Raw genomic sequence first — 26,286 nt, forward strand, 5'->3', positions numbered from 1 at the left:
CTTAAATTAACAAAAATCTGATTAGTTCAAGTACTATAATCACTTGAATAAGGAAGCCCTCCAACAGTCTGTCAATGGATAGAAAACATTATTTGCTAGCAGATATCATCTATTTTACTATATTTGTTGATCACTCCTATGAAAGCCACTCTTTTATATAGCCAGCCACGAAGCAGATGAGCTAGTAAGCTCAGGAATTAATGAGGATTATGGAGCTAACAATCTCAAATCTCATGAAGTAGAATCGTTATTATGGGCGGATGCTTATGGAACCCAATTTGATAGAAACTAGTATTTGGTTTAGTTGATGTGTATATTTTGCTCTAATTCCAATCTTATAAATCATGCTTCATTGGATTGTTAACTCCAAAGGGCAGATATTGGTAACCTTAACCTAATGTTGTACATCCGAAGGGCCAATTAGATTTGTTGAAGATCCTGACGACGGATTTTTCTAACCTAAAAGGAGGGGTCATGTAAATCCTAAAATATACCTGGTCGATCGGATGGCTGGCATGATGAACCCAGCCATCCAACGGCCGATGTCAACCCTTGGACAGCACGAGCACAACGAGCGCAGATGGCGACATAGCGTCACCGTAGCCGACTTCTGGAATTGTGTCAGTAATCCGATATTCCCGGCAAAACGAAAGGCTAATTCCGTCAAACCGTAAAAACCACAATGCATCAAAAGTATCAACGTAAAATCTTAAACGCTTCTCTTTCATTCCTATATCAATGTATGGTACCTTGCTAACCCTCCTAAGAGACTTAATTACGAAAATACTCACCCCCAGCTCAATCCCTCGCATATATATAGGTCTTCTCTTCCGCCTTTCCTCCTCCCCTCTTCTCCTCTCCTCTTCCACCCCCCCTCCCTCTTTCGCCGAAGAGAGAGAGAGGGCTTCGCCAAGGGCTCCTCCTCTCGCCGTAGCCTCCGTCCTTCTTCTTCTCCCTTCCTTGTCGGCGTCCGGCGCGATCGCAGCACCGTCCGCAGAGAGGATCTCCGGCGAGGTATGCAGTCGGATCAGACGGTCCTGAGCTTGAGGCCTGGCGGCGGTGGCAACCGAGGTAGCAGACTCCTTGCCCCCCGCTTCGATTTCGGCGGCTCTTCCCTCAACTCCTCCTCCTCCTCTTCGGCGGCGTCGGATCTCCCTGTCCTCCGCCCCCATGGCGGCGCCGGCACCGCCCTGTCTTTCAAGGTCGGCGTGGGCCCTTTCGCCGGATCTAGGGTTTCATATGATCCGTTAACGTTATCTCTGGCCAATTTTTGGTTTTCTTCTTCCTATCTTTCTTTCTTTTTTTATTTATTTTTTTGGGCACTGTGGATTAAGTCTGATATCGTATTTGACCTGCGGATTCTGATTATATTAGTCGATTTGTAGATCGGTTGCTCGAGTTTGCTCATGTTTGACCTGATTAATTTGGTTCACTGAAGCAGGTTTTCTTTAAAATAAAAAAAAGGGGTTATTTTTATGGAATCTTGACCGCGAGTGGTGGTTTTATTTTCTGTTGCTTGTCAAAAAATTGTTTTTGTGCTTTTATTTTATCTTACTTACATCCTGAAAAGTAGCTTTAGAATGATTCTTGAAGGCCTCGTGGTGAAGTGTCTTTTGATTTGTAATTTGTTTTTATCATTATTTGATTGTTCTGAGCATGATTATAACTGGTGTTGTTGAAGAAGGTTCTTTTATTTGTCAGTGAATTGCACTTTTTTTGTTCACGGATTCTAGTGAGAATACGTGCATCGGCTTTGTCAAAAGCATCTTTTTCTTTTTCATAATTTCCGTATTCTCTGTATTATTAATATTTGTTTATCGCAAGTGAATGTTATTCTGTTGCAAGTATTGGCTTTTAGCATCTGGAAGGAGGTATCCTGGTTTTGCTTTTGTTGCTGGGGCTCGTGCCTCATTCCATTAGGTCATGATCTTAGTATAATTAGTATACTAAGAAAGGAGAGTATGACGATTGTCCTTTTCGTCAGGCATGGATTTTTTAATCCGAAAATATAGTTGATTGACTTCCTCATGTATCCTGTACGTATTGTGACTATATACAATGTTTTCTAAATTGCAAACGGTATGCGGTTCTGCTTCTACTTTATTTTGCCTCCTTCCATATCTCTTTCGAAGAAATGGCTATTGTGATATAAAATTATTTTGAACTTTTGTCAGGCTGGAGATTCATGGTTTGAGGGTCGTGAACGCATTCGTTACACGAGAGACCAACTTTTACAACTTCATGAGGTACCCCAGAACCTTTTTTTTAAAGTTTCTATTTTACAAAACTGTTTTTTTAAGAATGCAACTAAGGTAAGCACTAAGTAATATTATGGCTTATAAGAAAAAAATAAGTACGAAAGGGATAGCAGCCAGATAATTTAAAGGGTTTCCATTTTTAATTGTTAGGATGAGGGGGTCTAAGAGGAAGGGAGAGCAGTAAGGAGAGGAAGGCAGAGGCCAATGAGAGTGGAATTTAGAATTTAGTGTATTAAAAAAAGAGTTAGAAAAGTTTGTTAGGTAGCATATCCATAAATCTCCTGACTAGTTAGGATATACGTAAATGGAGAGATAAAGATGCGGCAGGAAATTATTTGTGTCAGACACACATGGAGGGGGGAGAAACATTATAAAAAGATATTTTGTTGGACAAGAGGACAATTTCTTCTAGATAATTACATAAGCCTATCATTATAACAAATTCTTTTTGATAAGATTTGGTTAGAGAAAAAGAAAAAAACTAATGCAAATCTGGAAGAAAATCAATACCCAAAGCTTGAACTTCATCTGTTTAATATATTACACTTATATCTATATCATATGTGCATATAGAGAGGGTATGCTGTAGTGCAATGCTTGGGTGTTGTGGGTTCGAAACATGGAAACAGCCTTTTTGCATGTGGGGGTGAGGTTGCGTACATCTGACCTTCCCTAAACCATGCAATGGCGGGAGCCCCAAACATTAGGATGCCCTTTTTATATGTGCATATATATAGATTCATACTAAAAGAGTCGGGGTATTTGGCTTTGACAGATTTGTCCTTAGTTGGAAGATTAATTAGTTTGAGTGGAAAACATGGAAAATTTTATTGTCTACATATGCAAGCACTATGTTATATAATATACATGGTATACTAGAAAAATAAGTTAGGGTTGTGAGCTTTGCGCATAGATGGTAAATTAATTAGTTTGCATGGAAAACTTTATCATATGACAATTTTATGGATGGCCACTTTAAGAAAGAAAGATTACATGCTTATGTAATCCCTATCCCATGGCATCATTTCTTCCTTCTACACCTCTTTCTTGTGTTGTTCACCATGCTGACAATCTCTCTTCCCCATGCCCCCTTACGCCCAATCCCAATTGATGATGGTACAGGACAATCTTGTAGGGGATAAAAGAAAAAACTGAACCAGGACCATTTTTCTTTCTCCTATGATTGCTTGAGCTGTTAGAGATGATACGGATGTTGGATGTGAAAATGGACTCGTTCCAAATAAATCTATTTCCTAATAATATCATCGGCAATTGATTAGAAAATCTCAACTGGGAATGTATCAAAAGATCCATACATAATAAATATGGCTATTATCATTACCATATGAAAAAGCAAGAGGTAGTTCTTTAAGTTTGTCAAATTTGCCCATGTTGGAAAACTATTAGTCTATTTATTGAGACTTTGTAGTGTATAAATTGTGTCTGAGGGTTAAGTTGGAATCATAAATAGCTGTCTCATTTAATAAAAAACCCATGCTATTTTAAAGATGGGCCGGCCTTGCTGGAGTCCCTTCTCTTTCTCTCTGTTGACTGTTCTAAATAATAGTCCACCATCCTAAGTTGCTCTTGGCCCCACCTATAAGTGCCCTAATAGATACCACTCACTTCATCTCTCACCCACATCTTCAACCTCATTAGCACAACCTGTTCTAATCACATGTTCCGGCTTCTCTCTGCTCACTCTTGGTAATCTATCTGATGTTACTCATCTTTATTCTTCTTCTTCTTTTTTTTTTTTTGGTTGGAAATGCTCATCTTAGTCAGTCACTCCCTATGTAACGAATCACTTGAACATGGCCTTATCGCTTGTTTATTTCAAGTTTCTTCTGTCTTTTTTTTTTTTTTCATTTCTATATGATATTTTTCTTGATAAGAATTTTTCTTTTTAGACTTAATGTACCCTGTGCATCTTTTCCTGCTTATAAATGAAGGCCAATTATGCAGCATATGATGGTTATATATCTTGTTTCATTACATGCTTCATACATTTTTTGCATATCAATGGCATGAATATCCTTAGTAATTGCTTAAAGAACTAAATGTTAGTACGCTTGGGGTCAGATGTACTCATTGCACTGCGTTTTTTAAATGTTTGTGATCGGCAACTTTTCTAATCTGCAGATTTTGCTTATTTTCTTCTGACAGGTTGTCGAGATCCCCGAAGATATTCTGAAAGTTAAACAGGAGATTGAGGCTGAAATATACGATGAAGATCAGACTTGGGGTCGCAGTGAAGCCAATGTGAGTTCTATTTCAAGATGTGAAGTGCGTGCATCATTTGAATTATGGTAGTAGCAAGTCCGTTTCTGTTTATATTTCTTATGATGAAGAGCGCTGTCATCACATCTCCGAAAAAAGAAATGAAGAAGAAGAAGAGCACTATCTTCAAACTTCTTAGACTTGCAGTTTTCTACATTTTCATGTTTTCTTTTCTAGTAAATAGATGTGTTTCTGAAGAACTTTTCTCGTGATTTCTGCTTAAATAGGCTTCATCATTATTCTTTTCTATATTCCTTATGCTTAATGTTTTCTCTTATGTGCTTCTAATTTTTGTGGGCACATTTTCTAACATTTGTTTGTACTCTCAGTTGCAAACTCAATCACAGAGTCGCTATTATGAGCCAGATAATCGTGATTGGCGTGGACGTTCAGGACAATTGCCCTCAGTTGGAGAGGACAGGTCGTGGGATAGAATACGTGATAATAAAGAGGCACATGCATCCAATTTGAGACCACAAGAAATAAACCAATTTAATAAGCAAGACCAACTGAGTTCCCAATTTTCTTCGAAAGCTTCCTTGCAAGGGGTAATTATTAAATAGTGTTGTGATGCTTTTGAGATGCCTCTTATCATTCTTATCTCATGATTAGTATTATATTTTTAACTTTCTGGTTATCTATAATGAATATCATGCTTCTTATTTTATGTATGATACTTATTTTCACATGCCTTTTTATGTAGATATGTGCTTCATTTGTTGGCCAATAATTGCATTGAGGAGGTCTAAACAATGTGCCAATGAGAATTTGTTTCCCAAAGTACTTTATACTTCTTTAGATGTTATGAAATTTTTGTTTGTGTATATTGTGTTGCTCCATTCAAGTTCATCACTCCTTAATGTCATTTTGCATCTAATGATTCTTTGATTAACTGTGAAAGTGTTGTCTCGGGTTAACCTTTTCTTTGATCATGACTTCTTGCTTCTAAATTAACCAAGCTCTCTTCAGATCATCTTTTTGTATGATGATAGGATTTAAGTTGACTGTTTGACATCTTTATGTAATTAATGGCTTATTTCTTTCATCTTTTACCAAATCTATTTTGTTGGTTTTCATGTTCTCATCTTTATGATTCTTGATTTGGCACTAATCCAACTTTTATGATTCAACATTCTAATCCATACAACACTATTGGTCTTATTGCCAGCATAAAAGTCAAGTTTTAAAGGCATGCAATGATCTTACCCTTTGCTATATTGTCTAGTGCTTCTATTTTTAAATGGTTGTTTTTCTATCTCTATTTTTACATGTAGGAAAATGATGATTGCAAAAATGGTGATCCCCGATGGAGTTATTCGTGGTTATCTATAATTGTTGATTTCCATTTCAATTTCCACTAGAATTGCATTCCATATATCTTAATTCAGGTCTGATTTTATACCAGACTAAAGCATTCATTTGAGTTCTATTTCAGGATTACCTCCTTTTTCTGGTTGCATCGCATTAGTTTGTTGAAAAATTGACAATATGATAATGATGATTTCTCCATTAATAAAATGATTCTCTAAATTATTCAATAATAATCAAATCAATGTTCTTAAAGTCTCAGTGAAAAATAGTTCCGGACTTCCGATCAGCATAAATTGGATTCTTTACTAAGGGCGTCACTTTCCCTCTCCCTGTTTTTTGTTTATTATCTTTTTTTTTTCCATAGCTGAAATGTGATATCATTTTTTCATCATCTTTTTGACCTCTACGTTCAACCATTGATTAATTTTTCTTGTGTTTCTTTGTCATAGAACCAGGGATCAGTATAATGGCGTCCATGCTATTCTCGAACTGTTTTTTAAATCCTTATCCCTAGATCATGTTGACTTTTGAGCATCATAAAATATGGTGCCCCTTCTGACTTGCAACTCATGCTATGCAGTCCCAAGTCAAGTATAGACTGAACAAGCCAGACTTGTTGGGTTGGTACAGTCATAGGAATCAGTTCTGTACAGGTTCTGCTTTTCACAAACCCAGTTGCATCGGTTCATTCCAAATTAAAGGGGGCAAGTATACCGATCTGACGGGAACCTGGCTATTTACCATATCGTGTAGATAAATATACATATGTGCATATATAGTGTCATACATTATTAGCCATGTTGGGGTATACTGTGTATAATATTTTTAACCTAAACTGTTATTCAGATGATGTAGACCCTGAGTCCTTCCACTCCAAGATTCAAACCCTTATTATCTGCTACCCCTCATGAGTCAGTCTCTTGGTACCTAATGGTTGCCTCTCTTTAATCCCCCAGGACTCATGACTCCTGCTGTACCTCTGCTCCTTTAGCCTCATGATTTGTTACTGTTTGCCTCTTAGGCCCTCACACTCTCATGGCTTTACTTATTCTTGCCTTTTTTTCCCTTTCCCTTTTTCCTTTTCTTGTGGAAACAGGTCCACTGAAATTTAAATTTATGGTCTCCAGGTAATTCAAGAACCAAATTGAACCAACCTCATTGTGATTTGCATTCTCGTGGTTAGGTTCTAAAATTATAATGCTTATTGATTCCATTTCAGTTCCAAGAATTGGGAACTGATTAGGATCAGGTTGGTCCTAGGTTGGTCACTAATTATCACGTCCCCAATCCGAGATTGTGGATCAGAGTTATGACAATCGCCACACACTTATAGGGAACTCTCTCCATAGGCATGCAAGGCATCTCATCGCGAAATCTATGCATCACAGCGGAATAAAATTCAAATAGTTATTATTCAATTTTAATTCAAATAACTAAATAAATATCTTACATTAAATAACGTTTCATTAAAAATAACACAAAAATAAATCTAAGTTTAATGAAGCTGACAATGTCAAATCTCACGTCTAAAAACTCTCTTCCAAAATTAATGCCCACGCTCGTAATTAATTATCTGCATATGAAAAATAAAAGAGATGAAATGAGTTTGATAGCCCAGAAAATAATGAACATCTCAACTAGATATTTCAGATATAGTATATAATGTTCAAAACAATGCCATGAATAAGCATAAGAATACATTTTATGCTAATTCAATGCAAATCAAATTCTTCACATATTCATATATAAACATAATCATAAATCTGATTCGAATCAAAAACACATATAACTCAACAATCTTTAACTATGACCAACGTTTAACCCCTATTGGCGGCGTCCACTGAACATCAACGCACAACCCTCACTGGTAAGGTCCACTAAATACCAGCGCATAATCTCCACTGACAAGATCTACTGAGTACCAACGTATAATCCCCATTGGTGGGACTCACTGATTACCAGTGTATAATCCTCATTAGTGGGGCCCACTGAAACATAGTCAGGTTGAGAGCACAAATTCGATCCATATCAAAATATTTTTGCAACATAACATATAGATATCATAATTTCACTGAACGTATGCATAATCAATAAACTATAGTTTTTCAGAGATCTCAATTTTTCAAATCATTTGTCACTTAATATATAATTTCATAAATCATACATAATTCAAAGAATAATTATTTGCTTTCAAAATAAACTATGAAATATCTCGAGAAGATTGTTTATTACTTATTTTTTGCAGAACACTAAACAAACGGATCAATTAACCTCGAGGAGATTCTTTAGAATCTATTATTCAAAATTATATCTTTGCATTAATTTTAATTCAAAATTAGATCTAAACAAATCCCAAATCAAAACTCTATTTAAGATCGGATCCTTCACTAAACTCCATCAAAATTGTCAAAAGAAAGTTCTTCACTGGGCTAATCTTAGAATTATGCAGGGAGAGAGAAGCCCATTAGAGCGAGAGAAATAAAATTTCTAGAGAGAGAAAGGTGGAAATTCATATTCAGAGTAGGGAGAGAGGAGAGAAACTTTTTCTTTATTATTTCATTTTCTTCTCTTTTTTTTTTCTTTTCTTTTTTTTTTTCCATGAGAAACAGAGGACTTGCGCGGTCCTCCTTTTCTTTCACAGAATAGGGGAGCTTTTGCTCTTCACAGAATAGGGGAGCTCTTGCTCTTGTTCTCGAGTTAGGATGGCAACCACCCCCGCCGACGACCCTTAAGGCCGGAGGGGCAGTCCCCAGCGATCCCCTGCCAGCCAGTTTCGGTGACCGACAGCATGAAGGGAAAGAAATCCATTTCTTGGGACAGATTGCTAGGGAGCATCTAAAAATTTTCTATAATAACTTAATAAAGATTAGATCTTTACTTGATATGCAGCGAAATAGGGATCAAATCTCCGAAGATTCTGAATCCAAAACCTCGCGTAAGTCTGAATTCACAAATCTTTCACTTCACGCGCACGCCAAACTTCGTAAGAAAGTGGGATGAAGTCTTGGATTGATGCACCTTCACAAGGCAATAAGAGAGGAGAGAGAATCTCTGATGTGACGTCTCACATCAGCAAGAGGGGATGCCCAAAGAGCCTTCACGTCTTGGAGAAGAGGGACGCCCAAAGGGGGAACACGCCAAAAGCAAGGGTGATGCCTACTTCACGCCTCTGTCTCTCTTTCTCACTTTAGCACACAATCTAATTCTTGTGCTATGATAGTTAGAGGTCCTTATTTATAGATGATTCTCCATGACCTATAAGATTAGGATTTCTTATTCAAACAGGTTTTGAATTAATCCATAACTTATCAAAGAAGGCGTCCTAAAGGGAAAAAGGATTGGCGCCTAACTAGATACCCTCATGCACCCACGCCTACATCCAAGTGTGGGGTGGCACCATGCATCACCCCACCATCTCTTGGTCGGCCATGAGGAGAGAGATAGTCCTAGTAAAAGTAGATTCTAAGGATCCAATCCAAATATAGGTCAATTCGAATCCAAGTCGAATATGATTCGATTCAATTTTGAATAGGCTGTCAATTTCAAACTGTTTAGGATTTAGAATCAAGTTTAACTTGGATTTTCAACCTAATTAAGTCTAATTAAATCAGATCTAATCTAAAATTAATTAGCATTTAAGTCCAATCTCTCATAGATTCCTTGGATCATAGATTAAATTTTGTTCATCTCCGGAATTAAATCTGAACCTTATGTCTAGTGTTAGCCAGACATAGTCAACTGTTTAATCTCGTATGATCCATAATTTAATTTTCAATCAAGTTAATCTATTTGTTCAAATAAGTCATGTACTTTCGAATTGAACATATAAATTTAGGTCAATTCTTTCCTACGGCGCTTGACTTTGTGCACGACTCCATAGGTTCGAACACTAAACTGGTAGCATAGAAATTATTTTCTTTACTAATCAAAATTATCATCTAGCAATGGTTCTCGACGTCCGGATAGGTCGAATAATTGCAAGGCAATATTCAAGAATCTATGCATATGGTTACCGCATAATTCATCCTTTGGATCCTGAATGCTCTAGGACGGTCTAGGGTTAAATTATCAACCCTGATGGATCATCCTCATTGTGTTTCAACCTTTTAAATCCATCACATGGATTATCCTATTCAAAGTTTTACTAAATTGAAATACAGTGATGCATTAGCTTCTATAATTCGGAGGGATCAATTCTATTTTAATCCACATACAGACTTCGCAAGTATTTAACTCTACCCAGTGGTCTTCCGTCACTGTATTAGAAATGCAGATAGTTCGGCATCAAAGTACAGTGAGTTGCTTGCAAGTCACTATGGTGATCTCAGATCTGAGGGACACTTATGCCCTTACGCTTCGCGAATTATTTTTGACAGCAGAGCGCTTAGTAGGTGAGTCACTTGTTTAGTGACGATATACTCCTACATCTCGTCTGTATGTCATACCAGTGTCTTCACACTCTTTGATTAAGAGGACAACCCATATGGCACAATAATCTTCACTCGATAAACCTCGTCGTCTTTTAATGACGTATCATTTGATCACGAACATTGTTTAAGAACTATACGATAAATTCTCCTTTATCGATTACTTTATAGTTGTAAGGACTTTATCACAACACGAGTTTTAGCAAGGAAGATGTAACTTTGTGATGAATGATGCAAAAATAACTTCTATTAATTGATAAATAATTCATATACATATAACAAAATAGAGCACAATCGTCCATACGATTGGCTTTAGGACACATTTTCTAACAACTTTATTTGAACTAAAATCAATCGGGATAGTATCTTATACCCATCTTCCACTTATGATCATCAAACTCTTTGATCCTGAGAGCTTTAGTGAAGTGGTCGACTATGTTCTCCTTTCTATCGATCTTCTGAAACTCGAGGTTATCTTGATCTATGATCTCTCATACAAGGTGATCGCGACGCAAAATATGCTTGATATGCTGGAGTGATTTTGGTTCTTTCGCTTGAGCTATGGCTCCAGTGCTGTCGTAGTACAGCAGAACAGGGCCATCAACAGAGGGTGTAATTTTAAGTTCGGTGATGAATTTTTGTAACCACACCATCTCTTTTGCAGCATCATATATAGTAATGTATTCTGCTTCGCATACAGAATCGGCTACAGTATGTTGCTTGAAACTCTTTCAGTATATTGCTCCATTTAAGGTAAATATGTAGTCCGACATGTTTCTGCTATCTTCATAGTCTGACTGAAAACTGGAATCAATATATCCTATAAGTTTTAAGTCTGTCCCCATAGATTAGCCATTGGTCCTTAGTATTTCTTAAATACTTAAGGATTGTCTTCACAACGTTTCAATGATTTTCATCTGGATCAGACTGATATCTACTCGCTATCCCTAGTGAATAGGCTACATCCAATATTGTACACGTCATAGCGTATATGATAGATCCTACTGCTGAAGCATAAGGGATCCTACTCATATGCTCTCTTCTGAGGGGTTGTCGGACAATCCTTCTTGAAGAGTAATCCATGATCTATCGAAAGATCGTCTTTTTTGAAATTTTTTATATTGAATCTTTTCAACATGGTATCGATGTACGTGGATTGGGACAATCCAAGCAACCTTCTAGATCTATCTCTATAAATCTTCATCCTTAGGATGTAGGATGCTTCTTCCAAATTTTTCGTGAAGAACTGTGATGAGAGTCATAGCTTTACTCTACAAAGTTGAGATGTCATTTCCTATTAAGAGTATGTCATCTGCATACAGTATAAGGAAGATGACTATAGAATCATTAGCCTATTTGTAGACGCAAGGTTTTTCTCCGTTCCTAACAAAATCATACGTTTTGATCATCTTATCAAAATGCATGTTTCAGCTCTTAGATGCCTGCTTAAGTCCATAGATGGATCTATTTAGTTTGCACACCTTAGATTCGTCTGTGGATGTGAATCCTTCAGGTTGTATCATATATATTTCTTCTTCCAGCTCTCCATTAAGGAAAATAGTTTTGACATTTATTTGTCAGATTTCATAATCTAAGTGTGTTGCTATTGTAAGCATAATCTGGATAGACTTGAGCATTGCCACAAGTGAGAACGTCTCGTTATAATCAATACCATAATATTGACGGTGATTCTTGGCAACTAGACGGGCTTTATAGGTCTCCATCTTTTCGTCCGCTTTTTTTTTTCTTTTGAAAATCCACTTGCACCCTATGGATTTTATCTCTTCGGGCAGATCAACTAGTGTCCATACACTATTGATCTCCATGGACTCCATATCGAATTTCATGGCCTCAAGCCACTTCTGAGAGTTGGACCTTTGTATGGCTTCCATATAAATGATCGGATTTTCATCGTTCTCATTTAGTTCGATAGGATCTCCATCTCGGATCAAGAAATCATATTATCTGTTCGGTTGACGCGGTATTTTATCGGATCTCCTGAATGGTGCCTCTACAGGCTCTGGATTCGATTCTCTAATCAAATTCGATTTTGTGTATCGATTCCTCTACCTCTTGAACTTCATCAAGTTCAATTTTGTTGGCATTAGTTTCTTCTCCAAGAAACTTCTTTTCCAAAAAGATTATTCTGTTGCTGACGGACATCTTTTGGATACCTTATGAACAAACATTTATCGGATTTTGGTCCAAGCTTATCTGTCTTTAAACGCTTGACATAAGCTGGACACCTTCAAATTTTAAGATGTGAGAGCATTGGCCTACGTTCTGTCTATATCTCATATGGAGTTTTATCGACAGATTTGCTCGGAACCTTGTTAAGAATATAGCAGGTAGTTTCAAGAGTGTATCCCCAAAAGGAGATAAACAGATTTGCAAACCCCATAATGGACCGAAAGATGTCTAACAGGATTCGATTTCTCCTTTCAGACACCGCATTATGTTATGGTGTTCCAGGAGGGGTCCACTGTGAGAGAATCCATTCTCCTTATGTCAGAAAATCACCGATCAGGTATTCACCTCCTCGGTTTGATCGAAGAGTTTTAATACTCTTCTCAGTCTGTTTTTCTATTTCACTACGAAAAAAAATCATTTGAACATTTCAAATGATTGATTTGTGCTTCATAAGGTAGACGTATCCATACCTCGATAGGTCGTTTGTAAATGTAATGAAGTAAGAGTATCCTCCTCTGGCCTCTATATTCATGGGTCTACACACATCACTATGTATTAGATCTAGAACATCATTGGCTCGTTTATCTTTTCCTTTAAAAGGTGATTTGGTCATTTTACCAAGTAGACAGGATTCACAGATCGATAATGATTCATAATCATTAATTTCAAGGACATCGTCCTTGATTAACCTATCTATTCTGTTTTTGTTCACATGACCTAGCCTACAATGCCAAAGGTAGGAATCGCTGACATTATCTATCCTAGGGCATTTGTTCGATGTGTACATTACACCAACAAGCTATGATAATATATATATATATATATTATTTATATATATATATATGTGTATGTTATGCCTTAATTGTCCACACATAATTGTAGTATCATTCACAATAATATCACAAAAATTATCCTTTATTAGAAATTTAAAACTAAGTTTGGCCAAAAGATCTACAGAGATGACATTCATCAAAAAGGAAGAACAATAATGACACTCATCTAACATGACACTGTTAGACTCGAAAACAAGCTGCATAGTTCCTAAAGCTAGAACTGGAACAAGACTTCCATTTTCAACATTTAGGAACCACTCGTCTTCTCTAAATTTTCTACTGACATGCAGTCACTGCAACGAATTGCAAATATTAATCGGACTTCCAGTATCTAATATTCAGGTAGTAGTATCACAAACAGAGAAATTACAAGGAGTTATCATATAAGTACCTTGCAAAGCAATTGATTGCTTGTTTCTCTTATTCTTCGATCTGTTTAAGTCAAGAGAAGCTATATCTGTCAGACAATTTCTTTTTCAATGATCTAGCTTCTTGCAAAAGAAGCATTCTGTCTGACTTTTGTTGACTTTCGACTTTTTGCTTTGCTTTGGCTTGGGATCGACGGCATGATTTTTCTGTACCTTCTTTTTTCTCTTAGAGGAATGAAGACCTGCAGACAAACCTTCCACTACATACATCGACTCCATCTGGAGCTGATGGTCTTTTTCGAATGTCTGCAGCAATCCTAGCAAATCATGGTAGTTCACTGCAGGCTTGGTCATTCTATAATGACTTAAGAAGGATAAGTAGGATTTCGATAGTGAGTTCAAGATAGCATCCTTGTCTAACTATTCATATAACAGAAAGTCAAGTTTGTTTAAGCGTTCAATCTGCTCAATCATATACAATACATGATCAGTGACTGACGTCTCCTCTTGCATACGGGCATTGAACACAGCGCAAGAGGTTGTCTCTCCGCATCCTCAGGGGTGTCGAAGGACTCATTCAATATTTGAATTATATTCTCTGGTTGCACATCCTCGAACTTATGATTAAGTTCGTCATTCATAGCTGTCCTCATAATGCAATGTATTATTGTGCAATTATTGAGCCACTTCAAATAAGTGTCTCTCGCAGCACGGAGTGCATTAGCAGCAGGTTCTTCAGGTGGTGGATCCGTAAGTGCTTATAGGATCTTCTCGTGTTTCAAGACGATTTTCAACTTTCGATACCAGCTATCGAGTTGGATTCGGTAAGCATGTCGCTGTCCAACAGCGAACGAAGCGAGTGTGTTGGCCATAGCTAAAAAAGAAGAAACATAAACCTATTAGTATATAAATTATTTTGATCCTAAAGATATGGATTTTAGTCTAAAGGTTCTCCCACTATTTTATATGAATTGGTAGCCTTTACCTCTAATTTGAGGAATTACATTAATTTCTTAATGGGTACTAAAATCCACAGACTGTATTCGGATCCGAGTGTGGCTCGATCAATCCTAATGCGTCCATGGGTACGTTCATAACCAATTGTTTCTCTAAATAATTTTTAGCAATTAGGTTTTGCCTCAGGTATCTCTTCAGCAGGCGTGTAGTGCCTCCATTGAAAATCCTAGTTAGGTCCAACCATTAATATGACTACACCAAGCGCATCCAACAAACGAATGTCTAGGCCCGAGTGTGGCTCGATAAATCTGAGCATTGATCTGAAAGGCACAACAAGATGGTCATATGATGAATAATAATTTCAATACCTAATAAACATCAGGTGTGTGGCGCTTCCAATGCCTATTTAGACTATTGGACTCATTATCACGCACTTTAATGGGAGGCTATGAACAAGTTATCCCCATAATTATATCATTTTAAGGACTTAATAATTTAGAGGATTTGATTTAATGATTTGAGAATAAGAGAAGAAATTGATCTGCAAGTAGTAAATCCCTTCACTGACTTCATCAAGTCATGAAGAGAACTTTATACAAGTTAATCTAAAGATACCTAAATCAATCATACTGATTTATCTTAATAGCATGGGTCAGCTCGAATCGATTAGTGACCTAATCAAAACACAATCTATCATGTTGGCCAAGCAAGTGAGATTGGTGGGAGGGATATGCCATTAACTCGTTATAGATGCCATCTAGGTGAGTAGCTCCCAATTAATGACCATCGATCAAAATTGCCAAACTTACCTTAGACACTAATTGGTTAATTAATTTCGATTTGATCCACTAAAAGATTCAGGCTCAATCATTGAGCTATGATCATGGTCCATTTAGTAAGATCAAAAACATGGACTTATCAAGCTTCAACTATTGAGGTTGATCTAGAGAATTTTTGACCTAATCTAATTCAACTCTTGATTAGATTTAACTGATTTCTCTATTTAGTCCATATATGTTTTTAACCCTAGGTCTAATCCAATACGAGGATCTGATTCATATTAACCCATTATCCATTGATTTATATGGTGTCTTATAATCTTCAATTCTCAAATCTAGATAGTTTTAAAACTTAATTTCAAATTAAGTATGAAACATATGTTTCAGTTTGTAGAACTATTCTATTAAAGTTTCAAATGAAGCATACTATATATTTCATATCATGAAAATTAATTTTTATATCAATGTTTTATAATTAAATATGCATAAATATGATCTAAATTTTATATATATATCACATATATCATGATAAGTTTTAGATCACTACTAATTACATATAATGTAACATACTTTTTAAATTTTAAAATAATTTTTATATCTGAATTTATTTTATTGTAATGAGTCATAGATCGCTTTAGATCTAATCTAAACTTATTTATGATCAAAATAATTCATAAAAATTTGTTCGCTGTTCTTCATCATGAAACAGGATCACAATGACATTCCTACACATCATAAGAGAATCCGTTGAATGGGCAAGAGAGGGACATCAATTCCTACTACCTCTTATGATCGGACGGTCTGGTGATCTCATCAATCTTAGTATTAGGCTACTAAGATCTGAAATCCAATTTCAAATAAAATCACATCTACCTATAATTTGTCAAAATAAAGACAAGCATGAACATGACATTGATCATATCAGCTATATTTTTCATCTAATCTAATCAGATTTAATGCATCATATACATCATATCAGATTTGAAACTTAATTTATACAGGTTATAAAACATTAAATTCAGATATGAAATCATATAGAAAAATAATTAGATGCACATATGAACACATAACGATTAAATTTCTGGTTAGATTTGTTTTGACGTTGTGCAGATTTTTGATAGAAATCAGATCTGAAAATCTGTCAAAATAGAAAACAGATTCAATTCGGATCTGAAATAAGTCTAACTTCTAAACTGAAATAACAACAAAAGAAATTCTGTTAAAATTGATTTAAAATAGATTTTAAAAAAGGTTGTTATTCCAACAAAAATCTGCGACAATAAAATTCTGTTATAACATATTTATATCAAACTTTAACCAACCATTGATTAGGATCATGTAATCTAATCAAAATCAGATCATAAATTTTATTTAAACAGATCTAAAACTGATTTAATATCTAATATAAAATCCTAATCACATTATGTAAATCAATCAGAAAAATCAGTTATGCATCAATATATCAAAGCCTAGCTCTAATACCAATTGAAGGGAAAGAAATCCGTTTCTGAGGACGAATTGCCAGAGAGCATCTAAAAATTTTCTATAACAACTTAATAAAGATTAGATCTTTATTTGATACGCAGCGGAATAGGGATCAAATCTCCAAAGATTCTGAATCCAAAGCCTCACGTAAGTCTGAATCCCTAAACCCTCTACTTCGTGCGCACGCCAAATTTCGCAGGAAAGCGGGATGAAGCCTTGGATTGATGCACCTTCATAAGGCAATAAGGGAGGGGAGAAAATCTTTGATGTGATATCTCACACCAACAAGAGGGGATGCCCAAAGAGCCTTCACGCCTTGGAGAAGAGGGACGCCTAAATGGGGAACATGCCAAGAGCAAGGGTGACGCCTACTCCACGCCTCCTCTCTCTTTCTCATCTTAGCACATAATCTAATTGTTATGCTACGATAGTTAGAGGTCTTCCTTATTTATAGATAATTCTTTGACCCATAAGACTAGGATTCCTAATTCAGATAGGCTTTGAATTAATCTATAACTTATCAAAGGAGTCCTAAAGGAAAAAAGATTGGTGCCTAACTAGACGTCCTCATGCATCCATGCCTACACCCAAGTGTGGGGCGGCACCATGCAGCACCCCACCATCTCTTGGACGGCCATGAGGAGAGAAAGTCCCAATAAAAGTGGACTCAAAGGATCTAATCCAAATATGGGTCAATTCAAATCTAATGCGAATTTGATTCGAACCAATTTTGAATAGGCTGTGAATCTCAAACTGTTAAGGATTTAGAACCAAATCTAATTTAGATTTTCAACCTAATTAAGTCTAATTAAATCAGATCTAATCTGAAATTAATTAGCACTTAAATCCAATCTCTCATAAGCTCCTTGGGTTATAGATCAAATTTTGTTCATTCCAGGAATTGAATCTGAACCTCATGTCTAGTGCTAGTCAGATATAGGCAACTGTTTAATCCTGAATGATCCATAACTTAATTCTCAATCAAGTTAATCTATTTGTTCAATCAAGTTGTGTACTTTCAAATTGAACATATAGACTTAGGTCAATTCTTTTCTATGTTGGTTGACTTTGTGCATGACTCCATAGGTTCGAACACTAAATCGGTAGCACAGGAACCGTTTTTTGTACTAATCGAAGTTACCATCTAGCAATGGTTCCTGACGTTCGGATAGGTCGAATAATTACAAGACAGTATTCAAGAACCTATGTATATGGTTATCGCATAATTTATTTCTTTGACCCTGAATGTTTTAGGATGGTTTAGGGTTAAAACTGTCAATCCTGATGGATCATCCTCACTTTATTTCAATCTTTCAAATCCATCATATGGATTATCCTGATCAAGGTTTTAGTAAATTGTAATATAGTGATGCATCAGCTCCTACAACTCGGAGGGATTAATTCCATCTTAATCCACACACAGACTTTGCAAGTACTTGATTGTACCCAGTGGCTTTCCGTCACTGCATTAGAAATGCAGATAGTCCGGCACTAAAGCACAGTGAGTTGGTTGCAAGTCACTATAGTGATCACAGGTTTGAGGGATATTTATATCCATACGCTTCGTGAGCTGCTCTTGACAGCAGAGCGCTTGGCAGGTAAGTCACTTGTTCAGTGAGATGTACTCCTACATCTCACCTGTATGCCATATCAGTGTCTCCACACTTCTTGGTTAAGAGGACAACCAATTTATATGGCATACAACGACCTTCACTCAATAAACATCATCATCCTTTAATGACGTATCATTTGGTTGTGAACATATTTAAAAACTATATGATAAATCTTTCTTTATTATTTTATAGTTCTAAGGATTTCATTACAACACAAGAGTTCTAGCAAGAAAAATGTAACTTTGTTATGAATGATGCCAAAATAACTTTTATTCATTGATAAATAATTTATATACATATAACAAAAAGGAGCACAATCGTCCATACGATTGGCTTTAGGACATATTTCCTAACACAGCGGCCCACGATTGCGGAAATCAAATTCAAAAAGCAAAAATAGGGTAATTCGGAAAACAATGGTTTTTCAATAGATTTTCAACAGAAAAAACTTCGCAAAATTCAAGATAAAAACCCTTAAAAGATTGAGGAAATAAGATGGAAGTGATTTTACCCGGTTTTTGATGGGCTTTGATCTATTTCCGACGATCAAAAATAAGGTAAACCGCCTGTAATCCAAAGGAAAGAAAGGGGAGAAATAGGGCAGTGAACGTGGTGATTTTCAATGAGAAAAATCAGAGGGATTAGGGCCTTTAAATAGGTTTCAATGGGGAGGATTTAGAGTTTAATTCCACCTCAATTTTCTTTGGATTTTAGGATTCCTAATCCGAGAAGAATTCCATCGGGAGTTCACGCGTGCGATCCCTTTTCCACGTTAATTTCCAGCACGTGCAACTCTAAACTCTTTTTTTTTTTTTAAAGTGGGTTTTGCTTTAAAATTTTGGGTATTACACTAACATAAACCAAGCCAAACTATGTCTAATGCAATTTCAATCCCTGAACTTTTGGGATTTACTTCCATTTTAATTCTTTCACCTCACATCTAAGGTAGTTGTTGTGGTTAAATCTTAAACTTTTTTATACAAGGTTTGCTGTACCATATCGAGTTGGGTGGTACGGGATATGTCAGACCATATTGGTTCCGTTTTGATATGCGGTATGGGGGCAATATCGATGGTCGGTATATTGAACTGGCTGTGTATTAACATAATAATAGGTTGGCACCAGTATAGGGCCTGGTACTGAGATGGTGAACCTTGATGCACACCCTTTCATGGTCATATGAATGATCATAATATATGGTAAATAATAAAGCTGCAATCGTCCAATCTTTTATGCTTGGAGCATGCCATGTTTTGACATTTGGCATTCCCCACTTTATTTATTTATTTGTTTTGAATATTATGGCATCTCTTCTTTTCTTCTTCTCCCCAGATGCATGCTAATGTTTATTACAGCTATATTTTGTGTAACTATACAATCTGTGCATGTTCTTTTATGTACTCTTATGTCTTCTGAAGAAGGAACAAGCTATTATCAAGAATGAATATATGTATATATAGTTCCCCTTTTGAAATTTGCTTCATTCGCATTCTTTTCTCTTTTATCATTAAATATGCTTATGTGATTGTTCACAGGCAACAATAGACCCAAGTATCTACTCTTCTTAGGACAGAGCTGTTTAAGTCAGCACTCTCTCTCTCTCTCTCTCTCTCTCTGTGTGTTGTGCTATGAGCAGTACCATTCAAACAGTGGGCATGAAATGTTCTTTTGGCTTTGGGAGACATGTCTATCATGTCTATCTGATGCTTGCAGGGTGGTGTGTTGACATTGCATTCCTCTTTCTAAATGTTAAATCCACTATTCAGGAAAAATTAGCTTATTTGTAATTTCCTTGAGCAATACATCTCCCATACTAGTATTCTAATTTGTTCCTCCAGATCCCATTCATGGTGAAATGCTAATTTGTTACTCCAGATCCCATTTGTGGTGAAATGCTTTAACATCTTCAATTGTCTTTCATATCTTTCCTTGCTGATAATCTGACTCCATTACCAGCACTATCTTTCCTGCATATGTAAGGGTTGTCACCATCACCGATAGCCTTAGGTTTTTTGGTTATTTCATTATCTGGTCTTTGTGACTTGCAATTTGGACTCATCAATATAATGCATAGTTGCTTTGTCCTTTTATATTAACATTATAAGTGGCTGTCTGTACCATTCTTGTCTATTGACCTGTTTCTCTCACTGCTACTTCCATTTGGCATGGGAACTTTTTCTTCTCATCATGGCAGTTGGGCATTGGCATGTTGCTTACAACAGATGTCTGTGCTTGACGTTGCCCATTCCTCATGTATCTGGTATTTATTCATTCATATGTATGAGTTCAGGATGCATGTGTAGTTATAGGTGTCAGCTAATCTTAACAAATATTCTAGGTTGCCTTTTTATATAGTTCACCATTCACTCATAACAAGGGATGCATTTACTACCATAGTTGTTATCTTCCTCAGTTTTTTCAGTTATATAAATTTATGTCTCTCTATTGTCTTTTCTAACTCCTGTGTACAATCTACAAATGCTTCTAATCTTCTTTGATCATCCTACCTGCTTTAGTTGTGATGACTGATGAGTTTCAATAGTCATGCAACTGGTTATTCCATCAAAAACAAATTTGAGAAGAAGTATGACTTATTGTTGATGTGGGACTCTCTGGGGTCAGGGCTGCATATTTGCAGTGGTAGGGAATCTAGGATTTTTAGAACGGTTTAATGGTTTGGTTTTCTGCTGCAGGAAAGATGACATATCTGGAGTCTGGACAGAGCCAAGTTTCAGGAGATAAAGTGGAGCTGTTTTTCTAGACTTTGGTCATTAGGATGAATAACAGTTGCAACTAGAATCTAGGGCTGGGCTACAATAGAGTAGGCTTGTAGGCTTGCAAGGTGTGGAGAGACTTTGTGATCGAGCTTGTGGGTATAAAGGTTCTAGGGTTGCATAAGTTTCATGAGAGTCCATGGATTTGAGGGGTTTAGGTGGATCAAAGTGGGTATCAAGTGGTTAAGGTTCCATTAAGTATGGGATTGATAGAGGGAATTTTTTTGGGATATTAAGGACACTTGTTAAAGTGATAGAGCATGCTATAATCAGAAACCAAATAAAAAATTTGGTCCAGAACTAATTTATGGCATATAAAATTGAAACTTAATGTTTATTTTTTGGTTTCTATATCATATTTCCTAAAATGAGGGAAGTCCTAGGAAACATGAAAACTTGTGATAGACTAAATAGGTCCTCAGAGGACGTGATAAACTATATTAGTGGAGATGGGAACCATCAATAACTAATTCTTGGTGGTCTACTGGTCTCCCTCTGGGGTGGTATGTGTTCGTCATATGTACCCTTGTGAAGTTTCAAAGTCTCTGTATTGGCAAATTTTTTCCCAACTGTTTCTACTTCTTGCAGATGTTAACTCTGCTACAGTTTCTTTCTTGTATGTTCTGTTTGCCGCATATCTAAGATCTATCCTGCCCCACCTAAAAGAGAAGCTTGTTCAAAATTTCTATTATTGGTTAGTGTAATTTAAATTGTATTGTTCATGAAGGATGATCATTGGAAGCATGGAACTTAGTTTTGGATGGTGTTCATGAGCAAAAAAGCCTAGCTTGTGTCTGGCATGTGGCCAGGTTACACAAATTAGCTTAAATGAGTGAGCTAGGCACAGAAAGCAAGAGGTTTATGCAATCATTTTCCGGTTTTCTTTCATACTCACAATTAAAAACTAAAATTTCACCTCTAATTCCATCTTAAACTTAAATTAGTCATTTTCTAAAATAGACCTCATTCAACATAAGGCACATTACTATATGCGGTTTGCTACAGGGACATGGCAATTGATGTTTGAATTATACTGTGGTCTACAATTGTTTCTTGGTGAAGAAAAATGTAAATAATTTTTTTGGTTGTCATATTGATCTGTGTTTGTATCCACATTGCTATATAGAATTGTATAAACTGTTAGATCAAAAAGTTATTTCTTTCTTTTCTTTTTCAATTAACTTGGATTGTTAAACAGTTTCACCTTGGATCATCTTCTATCAAATGGGGAGGTCAATGTTGTCAGGGAACTTGTGCAGATCAAATGCAATATATAAATAAGTTAACCATGTGATCATTTGATCATGGAATTACACTATTGCAGCTTACTCCATAAAGCTGGACAGCCTGCATATATTTGTTCAAAAATTTTAATAATGTCCATGTTTGTGCTTTAAAAAAAAAAAAAGCCTTTTTGACTTCCGTAATCTTTTGTTCAATAATTTCATGAAAATAATGTCCAGATATAAAAAACTAATGTCCCTTATCCCATCAGTTAGGGTTAGCTGGTGGATTCTGCTGTCAACTTTTATTAGGTCATCCAAATTGAGAAGTTTCTCCTTAGTTCCTTGTACTCATGCCATCTCTTTTTTTTTCTTTTGACATCCACATTCCTTTTTCTGACCTAGATAATATTGCTCATCCTTCTTTTTTATAATATTAACTTCTCAATGGTATTCAGCTTTAAATATGAAGAGGACATATATGTTTCCTTCACCCATTTTAAACTCAACCACTTTCTTATCTAACCATCTTTCTTTCAAGCAGAAGTAATGATTTGTTTGGTGAATCCTTTATTCTTTCAATTGAACTGCAGCTTTGACTCCACCTATAAACCCTATTAAAGGCGCAAAATATGACCTATCTTGGTTTTACTCAATTTCAAGCTTTTTTTAGCAATATTGCCTCTAATAATTCTAACAATAACATGTATTTTTAGTCTTTGGCTCTGAAAGGAATTCGTTGAAGATGAAATCACTGCTTAACTCATGTATAAAATGCATGTGCATGGATTATCATTATTGCTGATCTTTCTTTTGATTGCTTCAATTGTTATGCCATCTTTCATCACCTTCAAATTCCAGCTTAATGTGGAGTATTCTTCTTCATGGTCTCTATATATTCTAAGCTGTCTGCACTTTTTGTATGGATTTATTCTAAGCTGTCTGCACTTTTTGTATGGATCCCTTTTTTATTTTGACATTTGATAACATTTAATGCAATTTATCAGGCGGGACCTGCACCTGCTCTGCTCAAGGCTGAAGTGCCATGGTCTGCTCGAAGAGGCAATCTTACAGAGAAGGAACGGGTTCTGAAAACAGTAAAAGGGTGATTCACATGACTGTTTAGTTCAGCCTGCTGGCAATGCTAATCATATGAATGTTTTTTCTTTTTTTAATCTTTTAGTTTTGAAGATGGATTTAAATGTGTTTTATTGTTGTCACCTAGGTCTGCTGCTATTAGTTGTTTCTTTTGGTTTTGCATGATCTATTCCTCCCTGAATTCATGCTCCCTTGATAATACATGTTCCTTCCTTCTTTGTCTATTGTTTTTTTCTTTCTCTTCTATCTGCTTTGTGGAAGCAACATAATGAATTTGTATTGGACTTCCTTTTTAATTTTCTGTTATTTATTTTAATGCAGTATATTGAACAAGCTGACTCCAGAGAAATTTGATGTTCTCAAGGGCCAACTGATTGATTCTGGAATCACAACACCCGATATTCTAAAGGTTTTCATGTTACCCAGAATTTATGCACAGTTCCTCATCAAACAGATTCCACTTCCCCAAAATTCTAGTTGTTAAAACACACTAATGATGCAGGATGTCATCACACTCATATTTGAAAAAGCTGTTTTTGAGCCCACCTTCTGTCCTATGTACGCTCAATTGTGTTCTGATCTCAATGAGAAGCTCCCTCCATTTCCCTCTGAAGAACCGGGTGGGAAAGAAATCACTTTCAAGCGTATACTCTTGAATATTTGTCAGGAGGCATTTGAAGGTGCTGACAATCTAAGGGCTGAGATTAGAAAGTTGACAGGCCCAGACCAAGAAATGGAACGCAGGGATAAAGAGCGAATGGTGAAGCTCCGCACTCTAGGTAACATCCGCCTTATTGGTGAGCTTCTAAAGCAGAAAATGGTGCCAGAGAAAATAGTGCATCATATTGTTCAGGTATGTTGATCCCGCTATTCTGTCCAACTTGTTCTTTTATATTTTTTGAGTGATCTACTGTTTATAAGAATTGCCTCACATGGTTATGTGACAGGAGTTATTGGGGCATGATGTCAAAACTTGCCCTGCTGAGGAAAATGTCGAGGCAATCTGTCAATTCTTCAACACCATCGGGAAGCAGTTGGATGAGAGCCCCAAGTCTCGTCGTTTTAATGATGCCTATTTCAACCGGCTGAAGGAGCTGATAATGAACCCCCAGCATGCATCAAGAGTTAGGTTTATGGTTCGTGATGTCCTTGACCTCCGTGCCAACAACTGGGTCCCTCGACGTGAAGAAGTAAGCTCACATTTGTGGAGTCATTTTGCTGGTCTCAGCTTATGGCATTTTATTTATATTATAGGCTATTTTACTTTTGGACATATGAAAGGTCACGTGTTTCTGAATTTGTTGGAAAAAGAAATGTATAGTAACAAAAATCAGGATTTATACATATTTGTTGGCTTTTCAAATTTCTGCTGATATACTGAGCATTTTTGGCTGTCTTGGTTTTGCAGGTGAAGGCCAAGACCATCACTGAAATTCATAGTGAGGCAGAAAAGAATCTCGGGTTGCGCCCAGGAGCAACCGCAAACATGAGAAATGGTCGTAATGCTGGTTCTTTAGGAGGCCTCAGCCCCAGTAGTTTACCCATAAACCGACCTGGAACTGGGGGTATGATGCCTGGAATGCCTGGAACAAGGAAGATGCCTGGAATGCCTGGGCTGGATGGGGACAACTGGGAAGTTCCACGGAGCAGATCCATGCCCAGGGGAGAAGTTAATCGTGTCCAGAGTCCTTTAGTTGGCAAGCCATCGCCCATCAACGCCAAGCTATTACCTCAAGGTAGTGGTGGCCTGATGGCTGGTAAAACTAGTGCATTGTTACAGGGTAGTGGTCCCCCGTCTCGCCCCTCTAGCCTTATTTCAAGTCCAATAGATTCTCCATCTCAGAATATTCGGGCCTCGAAACCTCTTCCACAAGCGCCACCGCCTGTGATCCCAGACAAGCCAATGGCTGCACCAAGGTTAAATCCTAAGGAGCTACATAAGAAGACTGTTGCTCTTTTGGAAGAGTATTTCCACATCCGCATACTAGATGAAGCACTTCAATGCGTGAAGGAACTGAAGAGCCCTGAATACCACCCAGAAGTTGTCAAGGAAGCCATCAATCTAGCTTTGGACAAGGGCCAATCATGTGTGGATCTTGTTGTTCAACTTTTGGAATACCTGTTGGCTTCTAAGGTTCTTACACCAAGAGACTTGGGGACTGGCTGTTCGCTTTATGGGGCAATGCTGGATGATGTTGGTATCGATCTGCCGAAAGCACCAACTTATTTTGGTGAAGTGGTTGGTAAACTGATTCTTTCTGGTGGTCTTAGTTTCAAGGTAGTGGAGGAAATTCTCAAGAAAGTTGAAGATTCCAGATTTCAGTCAGCAATGTTTGATGCTGTGATGAAAACCATCAAAGCGAGCCTCAATGGTCAGGCGGTACTGGGTAGTCAGGCAACTGATATCAAGGCCTGTGAAAGCCTTCTCTCTTAAATTTAGCACTATTGGCTGCTATCTCTAGTTGCTTCCCTCAAAACATCTGTAACTTTGATAAGACATGTTTCGTACCTTCTCTCATTCCTTTGTCTTTCCTCTGTTTTTAGTATGAGGTAAGCAACTCATAATGCAATTACCCTATGTGGTCTGTGAGGAGCAGTTAATTTTCGAGTTGTATATTTCTGCGAGGTCACATTAAGTTTATTATTTTATTCAAGATGATAAGAAAACATAACCATGGATTTTGGTCTGA

General features: G+C 36.7%; 1 protein-coding gene across 1 annotated transcript; it reads left to right on the forward strand.

The window, feature by feature from the left end:
- The first annotated feature begins 834 nt into the window (after positions 1-834).
- LOC105032005 (eukaryotic translation initiation factor) lies at positions 835-26,286 on the forward strand. The gene is made up of 9 exons (XM_010906320.4): positions 835-1,202; positions 2,175-2,246; positions 4,425-4,520; positions 4,868-5,086; positions 23,506-23,603; positions 23,918-24,005; positions 24,099-24,449; positions 24,544-24,786; positions 25,005-26,286. The coding sequence occupies exons 1-9, from the start codon at positions 1,017-1,019 to the stop codon at positions 26,028-26,030; spliced, it is 2,379 nt and encodes a 792-aa protein (XP_010904622.1). The 5' UTR covers positions 835-1,016; the 3' UTR covers positions 26,031-26,286.

This window comes from Elaeis guineensis, chromosome 1, assembly GCF_000442705.2.
Source record: "Elaeis guineensis isolate ETL-2024a chromosome 1, EG11, whole genome shotgun sequence".
NCBI lineage: Eukaryota > Viridiplantae > Streptophyta > Magnoliopsida > Arecales > Arecaceae > Elaeis > Elaeis guineensis.